General features: G+C 36.7%; 1 protein-coding gene and 1 long non-coding RNA gene across 3 annotated transcripts in view; one reads left to right on the top strand and one right to left on the bottom strand.

Annotated features, from left to right (window-relative positions):
* The first annotated feature begins 356 nt into the window (after nucleotides 1-356).
* LOC129725788 (uncharacterized) overlaps nucleotides 357-25,118 on the top strand; it is a 49,144-nt gene continuing 24,382 nt past the window's right edge. The window contains exons 1-2 of one of the 2 annotated variants that reach the window (XM_055682007.1): nucleotides 357-676; nucleotides 12,645-13,616. In XM_055682007.1, the coding sequence (XP_055537982.1) occupies nucleotides 13,576-13,616 (41 nt within the window). In that variant the 5' untranslated portion in view covers nucleotides 357-676; nucleotides 12,645-13,575. Of the gene's footprint in view, nucleotides 677-4,368; nucleotides 5,008-12,644; nucleotides 13,617-25,118 lie in introns of those variants that run through there. The other variant, XM_055682006.1, reaches the window with a different exon arrangement.
* LOC129725790 (uncharacterized) lies at nucleotides 5,304-6,068 on the bottom strand. The gene is made up of 3 exons (XR_008728176.1): nucleotides 5,939-6,068; nucleotides 5,728-5,862; nucleotides 5,304-5,669 (listed from the first exon to the last, which is right to left on the bottom strand). It is a non-coding gene; the product is annotated as an uncharacterized LOC129725790 (long non-coding RNA).

The following is a 25,118-nucleotide window of genomic DNA, read 5'->3' as shown; positions in this document are numbered from 1 at the left end:
CGTCAATTATTTGCACCAATTGTGTTTGGTACGTTACACTGGTCGATTAAACTGGTCGTATTAAACATATACTATTATTTTAGAAAAAAAAAATAGAAAATCTAATATACTGCCAAACCTAGGCACGGTTTTGAATAACCAATGTAGTACTGTAGCTACACTCCGCTGCAGTTTGGTTTGTTTGTATTGCAGCATAATATTTGTGCCACTGAACTTCCTACCAGTAGTCGTACAGTCGCAATCGCACTTGCTTTTCAATTTGAAGGTGTGGTTCTAGACTTCCAATAAAATCTACAGTATAATCCCGGCGAAGTTGGGGCATGTGTTAATTTTGCGCGATGGTGACGTTAGTATTGAAATAAGTTTCGAAAGGATGAAACGATGGTGCACAAATCGCCGGTACCGGTAGTTCTTCCGTCACCCTATAACTTGCATAGACTGTTTACATTCTTAGCTGTAGTCAATCATTGTTTGACTGTAGGTGCGCGAGTGTACGTGCGTTATGAGGGTGGACGCCTTGCTTCACGAGAAAACGTTTTCACGGTTCCTCAATCGACGAACAAAACTGACGACATCTGTTAGTTGTACTTACTGTTGATAAGAAAAACGTCGCTAGCAACGTATTCTCAGTACAATTACTCAACTGTTATCGATACTTTGGGAATTCGCAAAATAGGTAGTTTGAATGAAGAGAAAATATTTTATTGGAAAGCAGAGTTTAAAATGAATGAAACAAATTAAATTATGCGTGCTTGCAAGTAATTCTATATACCGCACTGATAAAGCTTTCCTTGCACGATTGAAAGAAACGAATTCTAAATTGAAGTATGTGATCAAAAACATATAAAAACAACTATTGATGGTTTGCAACTACGTTAAGGCACAGGTTAAGAGTTCAAGCCACTCTGCCCTCCGTTTTAAAACTTTTGGTAAAAAGTTCAGGGTAGAAAAAGGCGAGAATGAATTTTACTTAAAAGTTAAGTTCTGAAGAATTTTTTGAACTTCAACAGTTTTTAGAATAACCAAATGCAATATTATTATAAAAGGAATTTAAAATCATCAAATTCTTGGTGACTTTGTTTGTAAATACGTCCGTTTTTGAGATATTTTAAAATAAAGTTTAGAAAAATGTGAGTTTTTATGGAAACACGCCTTTTTTGCAAGTTATTTGTGATAATTTCATTGAAATGTTTGATTAACATAACCCAATTCACTCATTGACAGCAAAAAGATTCGATGAAACTAGTCATTAAAAATGGAATATGCGGTGGGTGATGCTAAATGACATCACTTGAAATTGACACTTTGATTAAAGTTTAACGATCATACTTGAAATTGTACTACTAATTGTAGTACTAATGGTCCATGATTGTTGATGAGTGATCATAATTTGAAGTCATTTTTCGGGGTAATAACTGATTTCCTCCGTGAAAAAAACTTTGTACTGTCATAAAAATCCAATTTTTTTTATTCGGGTACCTAATAATGACAAATATATAATCAAATTGTTATGATATCTTTTCCTCTTTTTCAGAATTTTTTTCATCTTATTTTTCATTTCTCTATGATTATTAATTTCAATAAATTTCAATAATTTTTTTTTTCAATTATCTTTTTGAATGATTTTAATTTTTATTTTTTTATTTTACTAGAATATATTATTTGACGTAGTATAATCTTTTCGGAAAAACAAAATTATTATTTACTTCCATGCCAGATGCATCACACCGATTCAACAAATCGTTCTGGCTCTAAAGAACATCTGTTGCTTTATGCGCGTGAAAATGCACTAGCCAGTGGTGGGCACCGCTAACCGAAAACTTAGCGACGCTAATCGCTAAGTCGCTAACCGGAAAATTTAGCTCGATAATCGCTAAACGCTAAACGCTAAACCCACATTAGCGAAACTTTCGCTAATCGCTAATCGCTAACTTTTTAATATGTAAATAGTCATATCGCTATATTTATTGCTCGTGTTTTGTAAGATTTGGACCACTTTGATCTGTTTTGGTTAAACAAACGAAAACAATTACTTACAAGAATAACAAAAGTTATTTAGCTTGCATTGAAAATAGATACTCTTAGGAATGTTTCCATAAAAATTCAATTATCTGAATCGAAAAAGTAAAACCAAAGTTGTCATAATTTCAAGCGCATTGCAATTTACCAAAGTTCTTGGTGTGGCGAAAATTTAATCTAGACCTTGTGCTTGATCTTTGAAATGCTCCTGTGGCTTTTACGATAACTGGAACTCCATTCTAGGGTAAAAAAACTGACAAAAGTAACTTTCGCAGTAAAGTATGTTCATCTTTCGAAGCAATTTACGTACGCCATCAGCAATTCACAGTTTTTCTAAATTTTTCTATTGTCGCTTCTCTACCAAATTTAGCGAATTAGCGATTAGCGTTTCGAAGGCCAAAATTTTAGCGACGCTAACAGTTTTGCTAACCAGCTCAAAAATTAGCGAAATCGCTAAATCGCTAACTGAATTTTAGCGTCGCTAATTAGCGAATTAGCGAATTAGCGGAATGGTGCCCACCCCTGGCACTAGCAGGGAAAAAACAATCAATTCAAATAACAATATACAATAACAAAAAAAATTCAAAATTACTTTTGAGACGGAGCACTATTTATCACCGTAGAACAAGATCAGAGGATATATCATCAGTATGTTTATACAATGATGTTTGCATAAACTTGTTGTATTGCGGAACCGCGAAGAATTTTTCGCTTAAATATTGAAATAATATGACAAATATGGATAAACAAGTAGAACCTCCTGCTTTGCTGGAGTGGTTTTGTGGCAACCAGTTTTAGAATCCAGTAATGCGGGTGTGCAAACGATCTATTACTGAAATCGTTTCCCCGTTTTCCTTATACGGCGTAATCTAATACCAGCTGAGCTGAGTTGTGTCCGCTATGAACGATGTCGATAGACATAACGTGGCACTTTTTTGAGACTGTGGTGGCTTTCTGCTGATGAACACTGAATAGCAACGAAAAGTGCCGGTAGCTACCATCTGTCATAAGACGGCAAAATTTATACATGTTACAAGCTACGAAATATTTCTCAGCCAGTCAGGGAGATAATTTATGTTGAAGTAAATTTTGCACAGGTGATGAGTTGGTATTGAGATGATTTGCAGCAGGAAATTTTGAAATACCGTACGATATTGATTATCAAGTTTGTGTCCTTAACAGCAGAGAGGTATATAAATTCAAACACATAAACTTGTTACATTAAAGTCCTTGTTGATAGTGAATTCGTACGGTTAAGTAGCATAACAATCAATCATAGTAAACACCAACCGATAAATTTTCGACTTCGAAATTTTAAACTTGCTAATTCTACTCAATAACTAGAATGATATGGCTTTATTTGTCTCAGTATATACAGTTTCCAAATTCTACAACAAACCAAAAACAAAGAGTCTCATATCTGTAATCTCAACAAAAATATAGCAATACAGGTCCGACTCGATTATCCGGGATTTATCTGGAACTTTGGACTTGATTATCCAGGGTATATTTGAGGCTGTCTGTTTTTAATTTTCATATTATAAGTTCTATTTCTTCCGGCATCTTTGCGACATGTTCGAGTTAAGGGAAATCAGTCAATGTTATATTTAATTTTGTTGCTTCTCAACACTTCATCCTCTTTTCTCACAAAAACAATTTGTAATAAGGAATAATATTTATGCTACGTTCGTTGATTGCACATTTGGATAATTTTTTGTGATACTCCGGATAATAGAGTCCGACCTGTAAATGAAATGTTTAGGCAAATTGTTTCGCCTCACAACACGAAGCCTACACGATGTTGTGGCTATACACATTAATACTTGCTTACGTTTGAGTTAGATGAAACCAAATGATGTTTTTCATACTGTAGTTATATTCTTATAAAAAAAAATAACAATTTTGTTACTGCAGATATTTTATACACACTACTCAGATTTCAGCAATTACGATCCTACTGACTATAAAAAATTTCATTGTTGATATCCAAACACGTGATATCTGGCTTATTGATCCAGCACCGATTCTGTAGATAAACTGGAAGGTTAACTGCTAGATTATCATTAAATATAATTATTGATTGAAATTAATTTTCAGTGATTAATTGAAAAACGTTTAGCCGCGCAATACTACAAAACAAGGATTTTCAAAATACAAAACTGAGAATCTTCAATTATCGTGATTCCGCTATACAGCTCCATCAGCAAGGTTCTTTTTCCAATGCGTTCCCATTGATTTTGTTGCGAGCATTAATTTCTCACATTTGCGTTCTTTCTCTCTTCAACTCATTTTATGCTCCGAAGTTACGAGTCGTTGTCCACATAACGGACTATCATCCAGACCGAGACTGGCTTCATGATGAGTCGTTTTGGAACTTTTGGTTGGTCTGCATGTGCTGTCGTGTTCGGTGGAATAGTTTAATTTTGCTTGTTCGCTTATGATTGTGCGAAATTGTTCTATTGCTTGATGCATTATTTGTTCATGCCGTTCCTGCTGTCCGCTTCCGGTGGAAAAGAAGATGAACGGCGCTGCTGCACACTAGAATTTGTAGCTATCGCTTCCGGTCTTTGTTTTCATTTTCACGGGTGTTCGCGCAGGGGGAAAAAGTGCTTCGTTCAGGATACATAATTGTTAAAACTCCTTCGCATAAAAGTGATTCTATAATTCGCGTGGCAGAAAAAAATTGAAAATTGGGAGTGTATTCAATTAGAAAGGAAGCACCCATATTTTCCAGTTACAAAGAGCTAGTGAGTGCGAATGAATGAAGCAAAAATAATGTTCATTTAGAGCAAGCTCTATGCGAGAAATTCATAGATTATCAATTGTGGAGGAAGGAACGAATAAGTGCAATTTATGCTATGCTCAATCGGCGCTGCTATCAAAACGACAGAAAGGAAACAGCCTAACCTTTGCGAGTGAAAAATGTTGACGGCGAATTAAATAAACAACGTGAGCCTGTCGTCACATACCAAGTGAAATATGTGTTAGGTAAGATTCTATATGCACAGTGAAATATGATGATGAAGCAAATCATTCTTCATTGCAAACGCCTTGGGTGTGATATTTTACTCGTTAGTTATTTATTGCCAACTCGCAAATTAACCGTAACAATAAGTTAACGGTGGCGTTCTCTATGAATTTAATAATAGCACGTTATATTGATAAAATTAATAACGAAATAGTTCCATGTTTTATATAAAGTTTATTGAGAATTATATCGCATTCAAGCATTCTTCCTATGATTTCGTCGAAAGAATGATAAATTATTCATTCATTATTTTATTTCGGAATGGCAGTATTTCGCAAAGCTAATTTTGTTCTGTTGCAACGTCTAAAGTATAAGTATTAGGAGTATACTTAAACTTTATCGAATTTGGTTCATCTTCATCTTTATCATCTTCAATCAAGAATTTTGTTTGATGCTAAACTTTCGTCATTAAGATTTCTAAATTAATCATTCAGTGCGCTCCAGTTGAAGTCCACATCGCCCAACTGAACAAACGCACGTTGTTCGACATCGTTTTTACCATTCAAACATATATGTAACCCATTCATATATAGGCATACGGCATCTTATCTTTGCGTTCCATAGCAGAGCTCGATTTATTCCTAGGTATTTTGAGCCTCATTTATCATCATGCGTGTAACACCTGCTCACGTGATATTGGATTAGTGGACGACAGATGCTTTAATTTCTAGCAACCTCACCATCCTCCAAAGAGTGTTGTAAAACGTTTTCATTTTTCTGCTTTCCGGCGGTTAACTTTGCTGCTGTCACTGGTTTATCGATTGCCGTTTGGTGGTTCAAAGTGCCTCTGTTAACGAAGGTGGGTTCATTGATAGCTTTGCAAGAGAGTGAGAGAGGGGAAAAGTAGATATGATTTGTTCATTATTTCGCCATTGCTCATTGATAAATTACCTGATTAGTTTCACGATCTGTTTTCATAGAAACACTTCCACTAACTGTTTGGCTCACCTGGTTAGATAGTTTCGCGAGGTGTTCAGTTATCTTTTATCTGTAACTTGAATCATTCTGTCCAATAAAGAGGTTTGCACACTATCGTATGTTGGGATTAGTTTTTTTTTTCAAATTTGATCACCCCTATGAATTATATGTTGCACTGTTTTTCTACAACTTACACACATATACAAACAACTGCAGTTCACCGTTTCGCCGTCACGACACCCGGTGCAAGAGCAAATTTTACGGCTCTTGCTTGTGTACCAATGAAACAAGATTAATAACATACTTTCATGAACTTGTAGCGATCTCACTTGCTGCCATCAGCGTCATTGGTGAAGGTAGGAATATGTGGTCGTCACTTGCGTTGGCCGATGTTGCTGATGGCTGAAGGGTAAGGGGGGGGGGGGGATATGTGGCTCTTGGAAGCGTTGCCTATATAGAGCGTTTTTGATGTAATGTGCTGTCATCCGAAACACCACGATAGCGGGAACCGGTGCTTTTTAGCCATAGATTGATTTTTGCGCGCCTCTGCGCACATGGACATATGAAGTAATAACAATTCACAGGTGAATGGAAAGCTTCTCTCTTGATTCATTTTAGTCGATGTCCATTAGGTCTTGATGCGTTGAATGCAGTTTACGGTTCACAGCTCAATGGTTTTGACTGCTGTTTGCAACATGTGTGTATGCTAGAGAGGGAAGATAATATTCAATATACGCACTAAAATAATGCATTCGTAAAAGGTGATACCCCCGGCTATAATAATCTGCAGTGCTGAGGCTCCATCCGTTTTTTGCAATTTTAGTACGAACAATGTTGACAGCAAACCAATTAATCATGTAGATTGATGTAGCTTAACATTATCTTGAAGAGCAGATTCTCAAATTGGTCACCGTAACAGTGTGACTGGTATGTCAAAAATTATCATTCATAACCATTACGTCAACATTTCATCTGTTGTTTATAATTGAATAGGATTATTTCTCGAGCATTTGTTGACGATTGTAAGACGTTTTCTAAAGATTCGGTCCTCTAAATGCGGTCGATTTTATAGATTTCGTCTCGCGTGAGTAGTGTTGGACACAAGATTCATCAACGGTTATGGATCTACAAAAAACTTGGTTGCTGCGAAATATCATTCATTCCTCATTCGCTTGAAGCCTTTCCACGACACTGTTTTCGGCTCGAAGTAAGCAAACGCTCATTGTAAGAGCTCTTATGTTCAAATATCAAGTTGTATGTTCAAATATTCAAGTTGTGATGCGCAGTTTTCCAGTTGGTCCCGAGGTACGATACTAATATAACAAGGCAGTCGTCACATGGTCGACTCCTAGATCGGCAGAGACTGCCAGTGTCAGTAGGATGAAGTACACTGACAGTTGGCCGCGAAGTCTGTGCACAATAAACAGAAGGTCAAGTTCCGAAAGCGGAATGTAGCACCAAGGCCTTTTTTGTTTTTTATTTATTTTTACTATAGACACTTTAACCTCAAGGGTCATTCACGTCTTAACCAAGGCTTTGCATTGCTTTGGGATACACAGTATGGGACAATGGCAATGGTAATCGACTTTTCGAATTTCGCTCAGAAGTAGAGTTCGAAAGTTTCGTCTTCGCAAAAAGCCAGTGTTCAAATTTTCGGGAACACGTGCCTCAGAGCGATAAAAGTTTCACTTTTCCGATTGTGGATATGTGGATAATTGTGGATATCAAAATTTTTTTGATGCCAAATGGCTTAGAAATGCGTGAAGCGTCGGGATCTGATATTATTTAAAAATATTTGTTTTCGAAAAAAGCACTTAGAGTCTTCGAGCGTAGGATCCTGCATACAATACTTGGCGGGAAACTGAAGAAAGAAAGGGTTTTTTTTCTTTCAAGGCGGTGGGAAATCTGCCAACAGACACCTGAGAAGATAGCTCAGGTTTTGGAGATGGCTTTGCTAGGCCCGACCCACTAAAACCCAGCCCTAATATTAATTTTTTTTAAATTAGGCCAACTAACAGGAGACAAGAAGTTAGCTCACTCCGGCACTTCGTTGGTCACCCGTCGAACGGTGCATCGTAGTGCTTGAACTATCCGAGAAGCAGTCGCGCTGACCAAATTTTCCGGGGTGGTTTCCGGTCCGCTCACCGCCATCATATCGCTCCTCGCTTGCGCGAAACGAGGGTATACGAAGAACACGTGCTCTGTAGATTCCTCCTCATCTGAGTACTTGGGGCGCCACGGTGAGTCTGCATGGCCAAATCTATGCAGATACTGCCAGAAGCTAACATGGCCTACCGACAGTTGGACCAACTCCTCTGCCACCTGGTATACCCCTTATGTCACGTTCAACGAAGCAGTTTGCATCTTCCCTGACTGTGATGCTAATGGGCACCATGTCAGCCAGAACCATACCGCCTCGTATGACACCGTGCGATACGCGCTCGCAACCCTCAGGCACGTAAGCCTGTAGGTGTTTTCCATTTTGCCCCTGTAACATTCCTTAGAACATACTGGTGCTTCATACCTGAGTATAGATGTGGTCACGCTGGCAATAGATGGGAACTTGCATTTTGGAATCAAAAGCTTTTCTTTGACAGACTCGAAGGTTGTCAACAAGATGTGGATCAATATTTCTTTTGACGTCCAGATTGCTTTTACAAAAGTACTGCACTCTCTTCTTGAAAATATTGAAAGAAAACCATTCTTTTCTACCACCCATCAGGGTAATTTTCTTGCCCTCGTTCAGGTTTACACCTTCCTCTTCTGACATGAAGCTATATTCAATGCTTCGAATGAAGCAATAATTTTCAACGCTATCAGTGTTTGCACTCATTCTCTCGTCAAGTTCACTGACGAGAGTACACCGAATCTGCAGGTCTGGCAAACCGATTCTACTTCTTAATCATTGTTACTGTTGATGGATTTTCTTTCAATTTTTGATTTTGGTTTGCTATTTTCTTGAAACCGGCATGAAACCCCATTCAATACGTGTAGTGCACGTAGTGCATGTAATGCACATTAAGACGAAATGCCGCTGGTTTGAGCACTAAGCAGCCATGGTATAAACACTGAACCGTGCTGCACGGGTGCGGTTTTTGCATAACAACACGATACGACGTGTCTTACTTACACCACTATTGCCAGATCTACGGATTTGTTCACTTCTACGGATTTACAAATATATTTGGAAATCCGTAGAAAAGAAGAAGAAAACAGGGGAAATCCGTAGAAATCCATAAAAATCCGTAGAATCTACGGATTTTCACGAAATAGTTCTGGCATCTCTGCCACTAAGTGTTAGTGTTAGACAGACGGCACGAAGGGCGAAGCTTGAAACACCGAAGCTAGTGTCAGTGTTATATTATCAGCACCGGTGCCTTAAGCTTTGGCAAACACCGGAGCCGGTGGATCTAGCTTCGGAAAACACTGGTCTCACGTAAAGAATTATATCAACAATGTGAATATATTTGGGAACGTTTTCCTTCGCAGTAGGCCTAGCAGAGTTATATGGCAGTGACCGAGGTGTTTCTACGAAGTTCAAACATTCGGCTACGGTGCTTTCACGAAACTGAGGCCCTCGTTTCCGGTGTTTGCCGAAGCTTGAGGCACCGGTGCCGATCGTATAACACTGACACTGGCTTCGATGGTTCAAGTTTCGCCCTTCGTGCCGTCTGCCTGACACCAACACTGAGTGGCAATTGCTAAGCACGCCGTTTCGTGTTTCAAGTATATCCCTCAGTACAGAGCGTGTTTTGGACATGGCTGGCACTAAGGACAACTGTGTTGACAATTCATTGACACAAATGAAAAATGATCTAAAGCTCAAACTTTAAAAAAACGAAAGATTATAGTTTTTTAACAGTTGCTGTGAATTTTGGTGTTGGAAGTGTCACACTACAAACCAAACTACGGGAACCAAAATTCGCAGGAACAGCTAAAAAGTAATAATCTTTCATATTCTTCCATTTTCAGCTCTACGGCGAAGCTTTTTTCCCTTTTATCGACCAATATTATAAGAAATATCATGTTCATTCTGACATATTTAGTAGAGAGAAAAAATAAATTCATTGATTTCCATTCAATTAATACGAGTAATATCATTCACTTTTGTTCAAATCGTTTTTATTTCTTCTGTGCAAATATTCGTTTGAATTGTAACCAAGATTGACATTTTCAAATTATTGGATGAATTTGATCATATTTGTTCGATAGAGGTATATTTGATATACGTGGATCAGCGTTGCATTATGAATTGTATTCCAGTAACCAAGCCAATTTTTTTTTATTACCAATTATGGTTAAAATTGGATGGCACAAGACAATGATTTATAACTTACATCATTACTCTATTTAATGGTATTAAAATAAAATTCTTTAACAAATTATTTTATATGAGAATTTTACCAAGTTGTCGGACTCTTTAAGATTCTCATGAATGAATACATACTACATTTACACGATTAATGTCATCTGCGTATCCAAAGTCACCGGCTGTATTAGTAAGATATCCTTGCTAGGGCAATACCATTAACCCCCATATGAATTTGGTCTACGTTTGCTTGTACTCTGTTGGTAGGCAAGGTGAAATAATCCCTTGGTCTGTAACACCAAACGGGCTCCGTCGCCGTATAGATTGCACTGTGCCGGCAATAAATTATTCCTGCGAAGCATAAAATTTGTGATGATAACACAGTTGGCACACCTTACGGTTGTTTGCTTGTACACCGTATGAGTTTATGCTACAGTATGACTAAAGTAAATTGTGGAGCTCTGAGTTATTTAGCGATCTATGTGTTTTGATAAATAAAATTAGTATGCAACGAACTAGTGCCGCACGAATGCAAGCCCAAGCACTACCAATTGTTTGTGTAGATATTCTGTTGCGGCATATTTATGAGGCAACTTCATGTATATAATTAAATTAGCTGAGAGCTGTGCTATGTGCTAGTTTGTAAACTTTATAAGATAATCGAAATCATATAGACAAACATACATAAATTTCATAAGCTAAACAATCCCTCACAGAATTATACTAGTAAGTTATAGATTGTTTGATATTAGTCGTGTCGTTGCTTACAAGAGGATTAAACGGTTTTGTATGGAAATTATCAGCTAGTCGAAAGTGGATTTTAGGTTTCCATGTTTTTTTTTACTATAAATATCCTTAGTTTCTAGTATCGCCAAAATAATGTTGTTCTTCCTGAACTGTTATGATAATCATTATTCATGTAGAGGCAAACCACGCGTATTATCTGACATAAAACCAAGAAATAACTAATTGTGTAAGACAAATTAACAAGCTCGTAGCTACAAACCTTCAACTACTTTTTTCTGGTTTATGGTGCTGAAAACTTTTGATCTTATGTCTGCCACCCTAATACTTACGACTGTAATTCCATTTCGAGACACAGATGTCATCAAGTCAACCGGATTTCTATTGCTTTTATTTTCGTTCGTTCGTTAATGATAGACTGCTCTCAACACAGCATACCAAAGCGATTGCACGTTTTTCTCCGAGCACTTCCAAAATCATAAATATTGCTACGATTGTCAAAGCCAAAGAGTTATAAATACACTATATTCCGAAACGAAGTTGGGTCTTCCGAGAGTGTATATATATACCCACACTGTGTATCATGTTCACACACATTTGAATATCGCTGAAAGACCAACCAACTCCGAATTGGAGTTGCGCAAAATGTGTCGCTGGAACGTTTCCTGCTCTTAATTTTTTTTTCTCTCGAGTGAATGCTTTGATGATTTCGAGCTGTAATGGTAATGATGGGCCGAGTGAGGATAAGTGTGGAGCATATATGCACCCACTTCTAACACCGCTTTGTTGCGGCTGTGGATTCTGTGTGTATTAATGTATATGACGGTGGCTGGTACCACCTTCCGCCCAACGTTCTTGCAATCTTTGAATCAACTCATAGATCGTCTACTGTTGACGTAAATGTGTGGCATAGCAAATAAAAATAAAACCACAAAGTCCTCCCGTTGCTGTTGACTTTCATGCTAAGTACACTGTGGTTGTTAGGATTTGAATTTTTTGAGACGATGCCGTACGAATCAAGTTTGAACCGACTAAGTTGATTTGCTGTGCGGTGTCATTGACTATGGTTTAAGTACCTGGTATACGCCACGAATATGCGTTTCGAAATTTACTGAAATAACCATTATAAAATAGTTGTTATGAAGTTTTTCACCCTGAAAGCAAACATTTGCTGGACAACATTTATTTCTTGTAGTAATATTCATGACCAGAAATTTCTTTTGACTATCTGTATTTCTAGAAAAACAAAGCTAGCATTACAATACCAAATGCTGAATTTCATTACTATATTGTAATATATTTTTTTTTTAATTTTCAATGTTAGATTATGAGAAAAACATTTACTATTTAGTCTGTAAAGTCGAAAAATTTAATTTGTAGTGAAATTTAAATTATATGTAATTTGTACAAAAAATAAGACGAAGTACTTTCGTTTTCTAAACACAGCATTTCATTCGATATTGGATGGTAAACATGTAGAATAATCGTCTTCAGAGTATCTCATCTGAGATAGCGGTATCATGTTCAAATCAGCGCACGCGACTGGTTTATTGAACTTAGTCTGCTTGTTCCGAAGTTTCAAAAGTGCATAAATTAAACGCATTTATTTTCTTTTTTTCATTGCAGCTGCGAATGGTAGAGAGTGTTTGGAGTACTGGATATGTGTCATGCATAACCTACCACGTACAGCGCAAGCAAATCCTATTCAAGTAAATTTCACGCAATGCAAAAAAAACAACATGCGAGACAGTAAGTCTAATCTAAACAAACTCTGACGAACTCGTATGCAGGTTGTGTTGCCTGTTCGAAAGGTAGCAAACCAAGGCAGAGCGACTTCGTGTCCGTCCAGAGCTCGCTGAACATGCTGAATAAGTGTTTGTGTTAACGTTAGTATCAGCGTTAGTAGCCGCAACAACATTTGTACAGATGTTGGCAGATGTGACATCTAGTAAATGTACAACGCATATTTACACGGTATTTTCCACTAAGTCTTCGAGAGCTGCGATGAAAAGCCAGTAAAACACATTTTACGAGTATTGATATGCTGGTAATGTTGCCAGTTTCCAGTTTGGGAAGAAAGTATAGTGTGAAGTGTTTATTTGGTCTCTTGTGTTGAAATCATGATTTAGCGAAGTTTTTTCGTTAATAAATGTCAGACAAAAGAAGTTAATCTAAGCAGCGAAGCAGATTCGTAATTTTGAAAAGCAAATGATAGAAAAAAGTGAAATATTTAATAAGTGTTTTCAAAGTGATTTGAAGTGCAGACATAAACAAACTTATCGTGAACATAGTTAATAAACAGCGAAAAGCGAAGAACCTATTGACAATAGGGTGCGTCCATCCCGCAGCCAATGCTCGTTCAATAGCGTACTACAGAAATATAGGCGGAATATTTTTTTCTTCAAAACACTGCTAGCTTTATGTTAATATGGCACATTCTATCTTGTCTCTTGAAATAAGCGAAATCTAATTTCCTACCCGTTCCGAGTTTAGCGTATCGGTTATTATGCTTGAGGAAGCTGTGCCAAAGTAAGCATAATAAGGAAACAGCAGAAAAATGTTGGGAGCACTTAGGCGCCGATGGAGGACTACTCGAAGGTTGGTAATCTTTACTGTGTCTGCTTCTTATTTATTGTCGGATGGGTACTACTTGACGCAGTGTGATATTAATAGAAACTTTTTTCACCATCATACTGCCGCTATTCGCATAACAGTCCTATGTTTTCTTGTTTTTGCGGAAATGGTTCCATTTTGGCATGCTCTACAAGAGTAGCCATTAAAATCGAGGTTGTGGAAATCAAACCTTACTTTTTTAATGACTATTCTTGAAAAACATGCCAAAATGGACCCATTTTCGCAAAATTTACATAGGACTCGCAACTTTTACATAGGACTGTTGTGCGAATAGCGGCAGCATAGAAGTTGGCGAGAAAATACTTGACACTGCTAATTCTGGAAATAAGTAAATTTAAAAAAAAGTGGGTGGGTTTTTATATTAATGTGGTAGGTATTTATTACTGTTAAGTGTTCGAAGTGATATATATATATATATATATATATATATATATATATATATATATATATATATATATATATATATATATATATATATATATATTGTCTAAAACTTGTTTCATTGCAATGAATATGACCCAACGAAAAAACAGTTATTTTCACATTTATCGAACCATCTAGCTTATAACGAAGCCCTTCTTGGGAAAATCTCAAGCTTAACCCTCCAGCGAAAACCGAATTATTAGGAAAAGATGAACAAAATAAATATACGGTGCATGGAAGACATGCATCCCCTATACTTATATTTGCGTTGACCTATCGCGTTTTGCTGCCGGTGAAGTGTAAAACAGAGGCTCCAATACCATGCGAAACCGACTTAACTCCAAGCTAGTGGCCTCAAATCGTGGATTCAATCACTTCAATTCAATGTCGTGCTGGATACGAGTAGCTATAGGGAAATAATAAGTAAACAACCGTCGAGTGCGTGGGGTGTCAGGCGGAAATAAGCTAGCTCACTATAATACTCTTCGATGGAGAGAATTTCGGTTTTATCTGAACGGTTCATTTGCACCTTCTCGTTCGTAATGCTTCCGGGAGCCACACGAATGAGGGCGCATGAGAGGTTTTGCTCGAACTCATTAATTTATTTTCCCAGCCATTCATTGCTAACCTATGATGGCATTATTGTGGCATAAAAAACTTTCTATTAGAGATTAGAGATTAAAACTCAATTGTTGAAAGTTGTAGTTCTTGAGAGATTTTCTTTTTTCGGTAGATTTTTGAATACATTAGAGAGTCAGATTGATGTTCATGGATATAACAATTGAAGTAACTGATAACTGATTTTTTTATATTAGTTTTTCTTTAATTTTACCTGAGAATATGTACAGTAGTTTTATCAAAACTAAATCGAAAAACCTACTTTTTACTTTTGGACAAAAATGAGCAGATTCACACTTATTGTATTCAGTTCTCCCATTTTTATATATATAATAAAAAACACAAATTGCTTCTCCAAACGAAACCAGAAAATATTTTTTTATTTGCCCCATTTAGAGATATTAACATTTGAAAAGGGCGTAGTTCGAAATTTACAACGTTAATTCGCCCGTAAAAATATCTTGAAAGTTAAGCCACCAAAAGTTGCCTTTTTCAAAATCCTAAAATTCATCTGAACATAACTTTACTTAGAAAGTTGCATTTAAAAAGATACAGCAAAGAAAAACTAGTTTTCAAGCCACCCTTATCAAATATCAAATAACGTGATCTACAGCTTCACCGAAAATAATATAACATTTTTCCTGAAACAAAAACTTTAGTTGCTTTATTTCGCTGTTTTTTGGACCACTATTGTCGTTCTGTACCACTGTGCATGTCCTGTAATGATATTATTAGATGGAAATAAAACAAAATAACGTCGGCAAACGAATGACATTGTGCATCTTTTCGATGCACGAATGTCATTTAACTATCTGTTCTTTGTGCGAGAGCTGACGGTCGTTCTACATTGACGAGCGAAGGCCTACACAGCGATGCACACTAACGAAGCGTATCAAATGGAAGTGTTGACCATTTGCAAGCCTGTTTGTTAATGTATGTGTGCATGCATGCGTGTGTGCGTATATATGCGCGTGCGTGTGTGTGTGCGCCTGCCTGCATGCGTGTGTGTGTGTGTATGTGTGTGTGTGGAGGAGAGGAGGGTGACTTTTTCATTGCCCCTGTAATTTTGATGTTGGTGGCCACTGAAACAAAGCTATTTAAGCTAAAATTATCCACGCTTAGCAAAACATACACAGTTACAAAAAGTGCCAAAATTTATAATGAAATGCTTCCATCGCTTATGATAGCTAATTCGATAATATTCCATGCAAATTGCACATAATTTTCAAACAAAATCGTGGTTGACGTTAGAAGCAACTGGAATTTCATTGTAAAAATAATGTAACGGACGTGTAATATTCAGATTTTTTTACTGTGTAGGACAGCCAGATTAATCGACTATTTTTTATTTGTCCAGAACGGATTGTTTGACTGGTACGTGTCTGCAACAAAGTTGTAGATGCTACTTGTGCCCTTCCAGAAAAAATATCGTGGTGTAAAAACGTATGTTTCAGAAAATAAAACTAGTTAAATATTTTAAATTCATTTTTATGATTTTCCTGAAAACTGTTAGTTGAAAATATTTGCTAAAGAAACTTAAAGAAGAAATAAGAAATTTTTAAAAGTCTTTCTACAGTGAAAATTTTTTTCTAGAAAGATAATATTATTACTCACAACTTTGTCGAGGACTCTATACCGATCGACCAAGCCATTTCGATCCTAAACATATTTTTATCAGCAATATACACTTGGTTCAACAAAGAACTTTGTGCTGACATAAAAATTATCTTCCGAGCTGAGTATCTACAACAAGATAGATGGGCACTACAGCTTCGATTGCGACCGTAAAAGCAAACGTCAAATCTACAAAGTTCGTTTCTTATTGATGCTGAAGTTATTCGTGTACAGGGCAGTCGATAGTGTAAATGGAACTGTTGCTTGACTTTGCCCTTGAATCTCTGAATATGATAGGCATGTGTGAATAGAAACCAATTGTATCTATCCAGTAAGTTTCTTTTGATTTTGTTTATTTTTTATAAGATAATTTTAAAAGGGCATACAAGATAATTCACAAAGGACAGGCAACCGTATTGAGGATGAACATAATAACTAACGTATATATAAAATAAATTATAAACAATAGTTATAACATTCGACCGTTCCAGGTCGCCGTCCTACTATGCACTTGCACTGTACTTATTCATGAAAAGCTTCTTTCACTGAAATCCCTGCTGGTAGTTTTACCTGGCACTCCCATTGGAGTGTAAATATATTTTGTCTAGAACGAGGAATGTGTTATCATTGTGGCATGTTTTTCCGATGCTTTCGTTCGTTACCACCCATATTAGGTCTAGTGCCCGCCCGAAGCTTTTATTCAATTTTACCAAATGAACCTGGGTGTGTTCAATGGCCCTTTTCCTGCCGGGTTCTAATCGATGGCAGCACATAATCGCACTATTTTGTTGAAGGGTAGGATCTGAACTCATTTGATTACTTTTGCTTTTAGATAAGTTTTTGCTTCCATCGACTATCACTACAGTATTTTTAAATATAACAATCGTCTACGTGTAAATTGATATATCTGTTTTGCCTTTCTCCTAGAAAGATAAAGCAATCACTGCAAAAATTAAAGGTATTAAAGTACTCTAAAAGGGCCGAATGTTGTATACCACTCGACTCAATTCGACAAACTAAGCATTTTCTGTATTTGTGTGTGTGTTTTTTTTTATTTTCAAATCATGAAACTTCATTGTCTCAAAAGCTACCCAACCGATTTAGACAAAATTGGTTTCAAATCTCCCAGATGGTCTCGAGGTACGATGCTGGCCTAACAAGCCAGTCGTCGTGGGTTCGAGTCTTGGCTCGGGAGAGACTGTTAGTGTCAGTAGGATCGTACCGCTAGCCCCGCAATTGTCCTGTACACTAAACAGTCGGCTGCGAAGTCTGTGTATAAATAAACAGAAGGTAAAGTTCCGAATTGGAATGTAGCACCAAGGCTTTGCTTTTTTTGGTTTCAAATGAACGGGCTACCCTAAGGGCATCTTAAGCGGTGGTCTGTTTTTGAAATAACTTTATACTAGATTTACAACAGCAAAACCTAAATAGAACCAGCTAATATTTATGTTGTATATTTTGTTTTAAACCGCTGACATCTGTCACCTTGTCAACAATTCAATACCCCATGATATTAGTTTATGAGACTTGTTATATTAAAAAGCACACAATATTCAACAAACGGAAAATAATTTTTACGCACAATAATTACTTTGGCAAGACACTTTGTATCCACAAGACTTTATGGATTTGATAGTTTGACCCGAGCATCAGTGACATTTCTCTGGATGGATTGGTATGATCGAAAAATTTCTGCTACAAGTAGGGCTTCGGAAGATAGCGGAAAATATTCGATCGCGTAGATGTTAATCTTCCGTTTTCGTCTCATCAATCTTTCAGAATCTTGCAGTTCTTCAAACTTGGGTTCGGTTGTGAGGATTTTGAAACAAGCCTGTATTTTGAACATTTTCAGTTCAGTGTCTTCAAGGAACATTTTTCTGGCCTCTTGAAGTCTTCTCTAGTCCGATAACCAATAGCCAACATATTTGTCATCCTGATGGCTGATGATTGCAAGCAAAGTAGTTGAACCTACGGTTATGGTCTTCCAGAATTCCCCCTTGTGCTGGTCAGTTTCCTTGAAGCCAAAAACGACAAACCTGTTCATTTTTTTTTTTCAGAAAAGCCACAAAAATTAATTATGAATTGTCATAAAAAATCCTTGTTTTGTTTATTCCCCAACACTCGCAAAACGCTTTTATGGAAATAGCTGAAAAGGAGGTATTCGATTAATATATGACATTTTACCCGCCTATTGGCAGCGTACAAAGGGTTTTAGAACGATCTATTTCTTGTTTCGAAAAGTGACAAAAATAAACCAAAACGTATACCAGTTTCAAATTTCTTCAATTTAGATCTGGTATAAAACAAAATTCACACCACCGGTGCAGCAGTGAATTTGAGTTTGTTCCGAAAAAATAGAACAAAACAACGATTTGGATCACCGCTGAAGATGCCCTAAGTCCTTAAATTTTGAATTTTATAAAGATTGAATGTGTGTTTCGAAAGTTTTGGAAAGAAACGGGTTCTAGAGACTGTTTAATCTCACTCCCGTGTCTCAGACTCAGGTTGGACCGATTTTCACAAAATTATTTTTTACAATCGGGCTATTAGTTTGCCTGTTAGGTTTAAAAATGTGAAATGGTTTTTGAATGTGTGAAACTATTTAAACTCACTCACTTTTCTCAGAGATGGCTGAACCGATTTCACATCAGTAAGAACACTGGCAAGTTTGTTCAATTCATCGTCATTTCGGATTGCCATTCACCGATGATCCTAGTTTTTCCTAGTAAGATTTCCTGCCATTTCCGATAGTTCTGCAACAACCAAAAACTCCATAACAGCCGCCAGTTAGACGGGTACTTGAGTATTCAGCGCAACCAGCCAGAAATTGAAACCCGGCTTATCTTTCTTCGCCACGACCAGCACCGAATGTCCGTATGGCACCGGTACAGTCTTGGGATGAGATCTTGGGATCTAGGTATATTCTGTCGACCGTGATAGGAAAAGCACGCACTAAGCGACCGATCAGACGTCAAAATCTGCGTTTCGACAAGGCTTAACAATTTTCAATAGTACATTATTCGAATAATCAAGTCGAATTTTTTTGCATTTGATGCACAGATCCACGGAGAAATCCGCAGCTCTTGCAAGCCTGTATATTAGGGTGGGACAAAAAATAAATATTAGAGCGGGGGCCTAGTGTGGTTGGTAACGTCTCCGCCAACCACGCTCGACGCCTGGGTTCGAATCCCACCGCCGACATAGGTGTCGATGGTTGTGAGGTGGCGTGATCCACTCACAACCAACCCAACTGGTCTAGATTCAATCCTAGCCGACACCGGGAGATTTTCTGAGGCGAAAAATCTCTGGGATCACGCCTTCCATCGCATGAGGAAGTTAAGCCGTTGGCGCCGGTCCGTTAATAAACGGGTCGCGAGTTAGGGTCCTGGGTGTGGAGTCGTCTCCCTGGGCGTCGGTGATTGGCCACAACAGTGGCGGAACTAGACCGACGGAAAATAAGCGAGAATAAAAAAAAAAAAAAAAAAATAAATATTAGCTCCCATGCACTTTTCGTGTTCCTTATGGGTCCTGTAACAACTGTGTAACTTTTCAGATTGATCGGTGGAACCCCTGATTTGCGCCCGATTTTTAAAGTTTCCATACGATGTTATATGGGAAAATCCACTTTTTCAAAACTTATCCTCTAGAAATTTCCAGTTGGCTCCTAAAAATATACCAATACATGATATTTGTAGGAAATTTTTCTGGGAATAATTCTTCTGAAGACTGTAAGGCGCTACAAAATTTGTAGAAAAAGTTATTCACCTTAAACTGATCGAATGTCTGACGAACGGCTCAACATTGAATTTTTCCAGCAACATTGCTGCAGCATGCTGCTGTTGCAAACTCAACAACGTGATGAGAAACAGTTTCGCGTAGAATTAAGCTTGAAAGCGTGATTTTTTGCTCATAGTATCTTTGGAGAAATTGCTTAGAATATCAATCCCTATATTTTGATAGTATTCGTTGTGTGATTTATACCCCTAAAGGTGAGAATTCAGCTTTCTAAACACCCCTACGTAGTGAAAAACATTTTCGTGTAGGATTAAGCTTGAAGGTATGATATTTTGCTCACGTTATCTTCATTATCGGAGAGCTTGCTTAAAATATTAACTATCAAGTTTCAATGTAGATTGATTACTCCCCCTAAAAGAGGGCAATAAACTTTCTAAACACCGCATATAACATTTTTCCTAGCTATTTTGTTCGCGAGTCTCACCCTCACGTCAACATACTATTTCTATACCCTTCTTGGCTTGCAGTTGATTATGGCCGACGCCGGTATTGTCTGAAAAAGGTTATCAGTTTTTACACATTGAGGATGCAAATTAGTCCCAAACATTATCTATTGGGTCCCTGCGTAAATGCAGCTGTCTCGGCAACAACCATAAGCAACCGCAGGATTTGCTCAAAATTAAGCTGTGATAAAAAATACCAGTCAAATTGAGTCGTAATTTGCTCTCATCAATGAACAGCTCAATGCTAAACATTATTTTAAAAGAGTGGAAGAAAAACATTAGTTTTCAATCTGCTGCAGAAAAATATCCTCTCTTACTGAGTATGGGATTAAGTTTGTAAAGTGCAGTGGGGAAGTGACATTTATTTTCAAAACTACGCTATCATTACATTAACCGCAATACTATTGAACGAAATCTAATGCGATATTATGGGAGTTTTCTCCAAAAGAATTGAATTGTAGAAAAATAGAGAACAAAAAAGACTTTTTGTTCGTTCTCGACGAGTTCATTGAACGAATGTAAAGCAATGTACTTTTTGTTGGCTGTCAGACAAAAAGTGATAATATAGCAGGCGCCAGTGACTCTATGCTGCCTGCATTATACTACCGCAATACTGGTACGAAAGTTTTGACCTAGATTGTGTGGAAAAGACGATGAACGAAGAACTTTTTGGCTTGAAAAGCATCATGATGTAAATTTATGCTGGCGCCTGAGAAATTATTGGTTCTTCAAATATGGACTCAACTGAGCAGGATTATTAAATTTGATACAAGTTGTACATGTTACAGTAGTATTCCAAGTATCATAAATATGTCAGGACCAGGTTTTTATTGAATTTATCATGAAAATTTGAAAAATCAGAAATTTTCGAAATTGACTGCTATGGTTTCTATCACAAGAGCTTGGTTCATGTAGCTTGTCTTCCTGACATCACTGAAGAACTTTGATAGCAAATAGCATTTATGTTTATTTATTTTTAAGCTCTGCATGTCAATACAGAAACGCTGTATCATCGTGAAATCTGCCCGTTTTAATCTCCCGAAGCTGGGTACATAACCCAGATAAAACTGGCTATTGTTCACACAGGAATTTAATTCCATGCTGGATTCCTGACAGCATTTCCCATTTCCCGATTCCAGCTATAAAAGCCTGTTTTTATCCTCAGCTGCGTATTTACGATCTATGTGAGTAAGTTTTATTATGTTGTATAAATGTTGATGTCGTCAACCGATAATCGTTGCCATTCGAAGTAGTGACACATATATTGGTTAATTTTTTTTTTTGAACAACATCGATTATGTCACGTTTTTGAACTAGCCAGCAGATGATGGCAGTGAAGAAACTTCGTTCAACATCGGAACGGCTGAGTATAACTTGGAACCAATTTAAATTTATTTAAATTTATATATTTTTTCGTGGATTTTCAAGTGACAGTCAGTCAGTGGCTTGCTAAATTTTTTTCCAAGAAATAATAACTAAAACCAGTTTTAGAGAATAGTTTTTCATTCATTTTATTTGAACAAGGCCAACTGAGTGTGTGCTATACTAATTTATAGATTTAAGACAAGAATTAATCCACCTAGCGGTGGAGAAACCTTTGTTTTACTAAGTATTACTCATCATGCTAGTAAACCACAAATCGTATACCAACGTTAGAAGTCCGACATCAATAACTAATAAAATGAATTTAAAAGGTAGTTTTCCGGAGGGCGAATCAAATACGATCATTGAATTAAGGCTGACGTGGTTTTCACAAATATTGTAAATTTTGGCACTGCAGCATATGAGTCTTATTTTTTCGATCACAAACCAATTTTTTAAATGCTGGCTAAAAGCAACTTATTTTTTTTTTAAATAATTGATCGTGCGGAAACAATAATTGATAACAATGATGACGTCCCACCTGGACGAGGGAAATTTTTTCTAAGCCTAAAGTCACACCTTCTATTCTCGTTCATTTTCGCATTCTCGCAAACTACATATATTGCCCGCTTTACTGAACCTAAAATGTAAGTCATATGACAAAGATGAAATTAGTTCATAAAGTAACAATGATGCAGATTTCATACTAGAACAGCAAATATGTATGGTAATTCAATGCAGCTCTGTTTTTTTAATTCCCTATAATCCAGGTTTGAATACCACAATGGTTTATTTTTCAGAAAATTTCAACAAACTTCTACAAATCTACTCTCAAAAAATCATAGTTCAGAATTATACAGGAGTGTGTTGATATGTGCCATATTTCATTAAATTTCATACCTCTTTGGTGAAGCTTTTTTAATCATCTGTATCGCTAATTTTGTTACATTTGCACGCTATGGGGTCAGATTTTACTACAATGCTTGACTCCCGAAAGCTGTAAATGTTCCTTATTACTAGCCAATCTGTTCCAACGTAAATTTAATATATATTTTAAAGGAAGTGAGAACGGAAGCTTTGCAAACTAGCACAAGAGCTACGTTAGCATTGCAGTTTCCTTTAAAATCTATTTCATATTGTTAAGAAAAAGCTATTACAAACAAAAGTTTCATTTATTTACACCAGTTTAGACGCACTACATAGAGTATAAAAGTTATGCAAAGTTATTGATGATTGATAATTTCCTTTGAAAAATAAATATCGATTGGAAAAAAGAGAAGAGAGAGAAGGAGAGAGAAAGAAAAGGACAGAGAGAGAAAGAGAGAGAAGTTATCCAAAAAGTAAAACATCCCATGTCTAACATATACTTTGGTCAATATTCTAAAATTCATGCAAATAATGAAAACAATTTCGCTATAGTTTTCGAAAGATCTCTTAAACCTTAACAATAGAAAAATATTCTTATGTACCTAACTAAATGTTTAAATTTAGTTCAATTGTTGAAAATTTGATAGTTGTTGAAAAAATGTTCCTAAAATGTATTAAGGCATGATAAAAAGCTTATAGGTTTCATTCCCCGATAATGTTGTATATTGTATTTATTACATAATTGTAAGTTTACGTTTACATATTATTGTTACAATCTGAAAACATGTTGCTCCGTGCTATTAATGTTTTTTTTTCGTTTACTCCTGATTTCAAGAAAAGTTAATTTGTAATTATATCTACCCATGTCTAATTGCTTCCTGTTGTACATTATTCGCGCGGCGCTTCAGTTGCTCCGCTGAGCAAAATCTAATTTCGTTTCAAAATTATATGTTCAACATGTATAAGCCATATAGAAGAAAATGTGGCAAGCATGGTTACGCTTTATGCCTTCTAACGTATAATAAGAACCAGAAGATTTGATGTAAAGATAAATTAACGGTTGAAGGCGTCATGCTTTTTTTTTTCAACAACAGTGACCCGAAGAATCATTCCCGCATTTCATATAGGTTATGGAGTGCAACGAAGCTTATGCAACTCATGCTCATTAAACAGTGTCAATCCTACTTGGCTGTTTTCTTTGCGTCTGTGAAGCTAACTCAAGTGACTGTCTCCAAAAAGTCCGAGTTTTGTTGGTGTATCTTAGACTTCAAACCTATCATTTGCGGTTTTAAAAAAATTACATCGAGTATTATGTACATCATTAAACCTAATTTCTGATTTTTTTAGCATACCCATTGAAGGATTGCTTAAGGATACCACGTGGACAAATTTTAAACGAGGTGGAGTCTTCAGTTTGGCGCTTTTTATTATAAACATGGTATCGAAGCCATCCAAATCAATGCACCAGAATTACTTTAGCGTGCTCAAAGGAAAAGTACTAAGCAAGGCCTTGGTACTATACTCCGCTATCAGAACTTGACCGTCTATTTATCATACACAGACTTCGCGGTCAACTGTTAATACACAGAGCAGTTGCGAGGCTAGCGCTACGATCCTACTCCCACTGATACTAACAGTCTTTTCAGAGCCTGGATTCGGACATGCGACAACTTGTGTTTGTTAGTCCAGCATCGTACCTCGACACCAGCTGGGAGGAGTATACCTAATAGCATAAAATAGAACATTTACTCTTGTATTAAAATGAAATGTGGCGTGAAAAAAAAAACAAAAAATCGGCATTAGAGTTTAATACTGGCAATAGATTCATATTTTATATCAAACATAGAAATAAATGATTTCTAATAAAACTTACCTGATTGAGTAATAGATTAACAATATATCTCTGGATGACTAACTATTTTAATTTAATTGAATACTTTTATTTTTACATAATAAACTGCGTTCCCATAACAAACCGTCCAGTTCAACATCCTTTGTTGTAGGTCAACTAAATCAGTGAGTTCATAGTAGCTGCTCTGTGCATAATTTATTGCCACTTCTCTGCTTTTCATAATTGTCTCCATGTGCAATACAGTATCTGAAGAATATTTTTCGCAATAATGATGACTCATAAATGGTTATTTGAAAGACGGCAAACATACATTACACGGTGACAAAAAAGTCTGGTCACACTTTTTTGGGGTCGCCTGTAGCCTACACGTTGCATCTCTCTGGTGCCATCTATATGTCAAATGAAAGGGTTAACTTTGCTGCCCAAAGTGGCAGAGTTTCGTTTCTGTGCAGTTTGTTAACATTGAGTTGTGAGCCATGGCAGAGTTAAGAG

Source organism: Wyeomyia smithii, chromosome 2 (assembly GCF_029784165.1).
Source record: "Wyeomyia smithii strain HCP4-BCI-WySm-NY-G18 chromosome 2, ASM2978416v1, whole genome shotgun sequence".
Taxonomy (NCBI): Eukaryota; Metazoa; Arthropoda; class Insecta; order Diptera; family Culicidae; genus Wyeomyia; species Wyeomyia smithii.
Note: the sequence above shows the minus strand (reverse complement) of the source record. Positions and strands in the feature narration are given on the sequence as shown.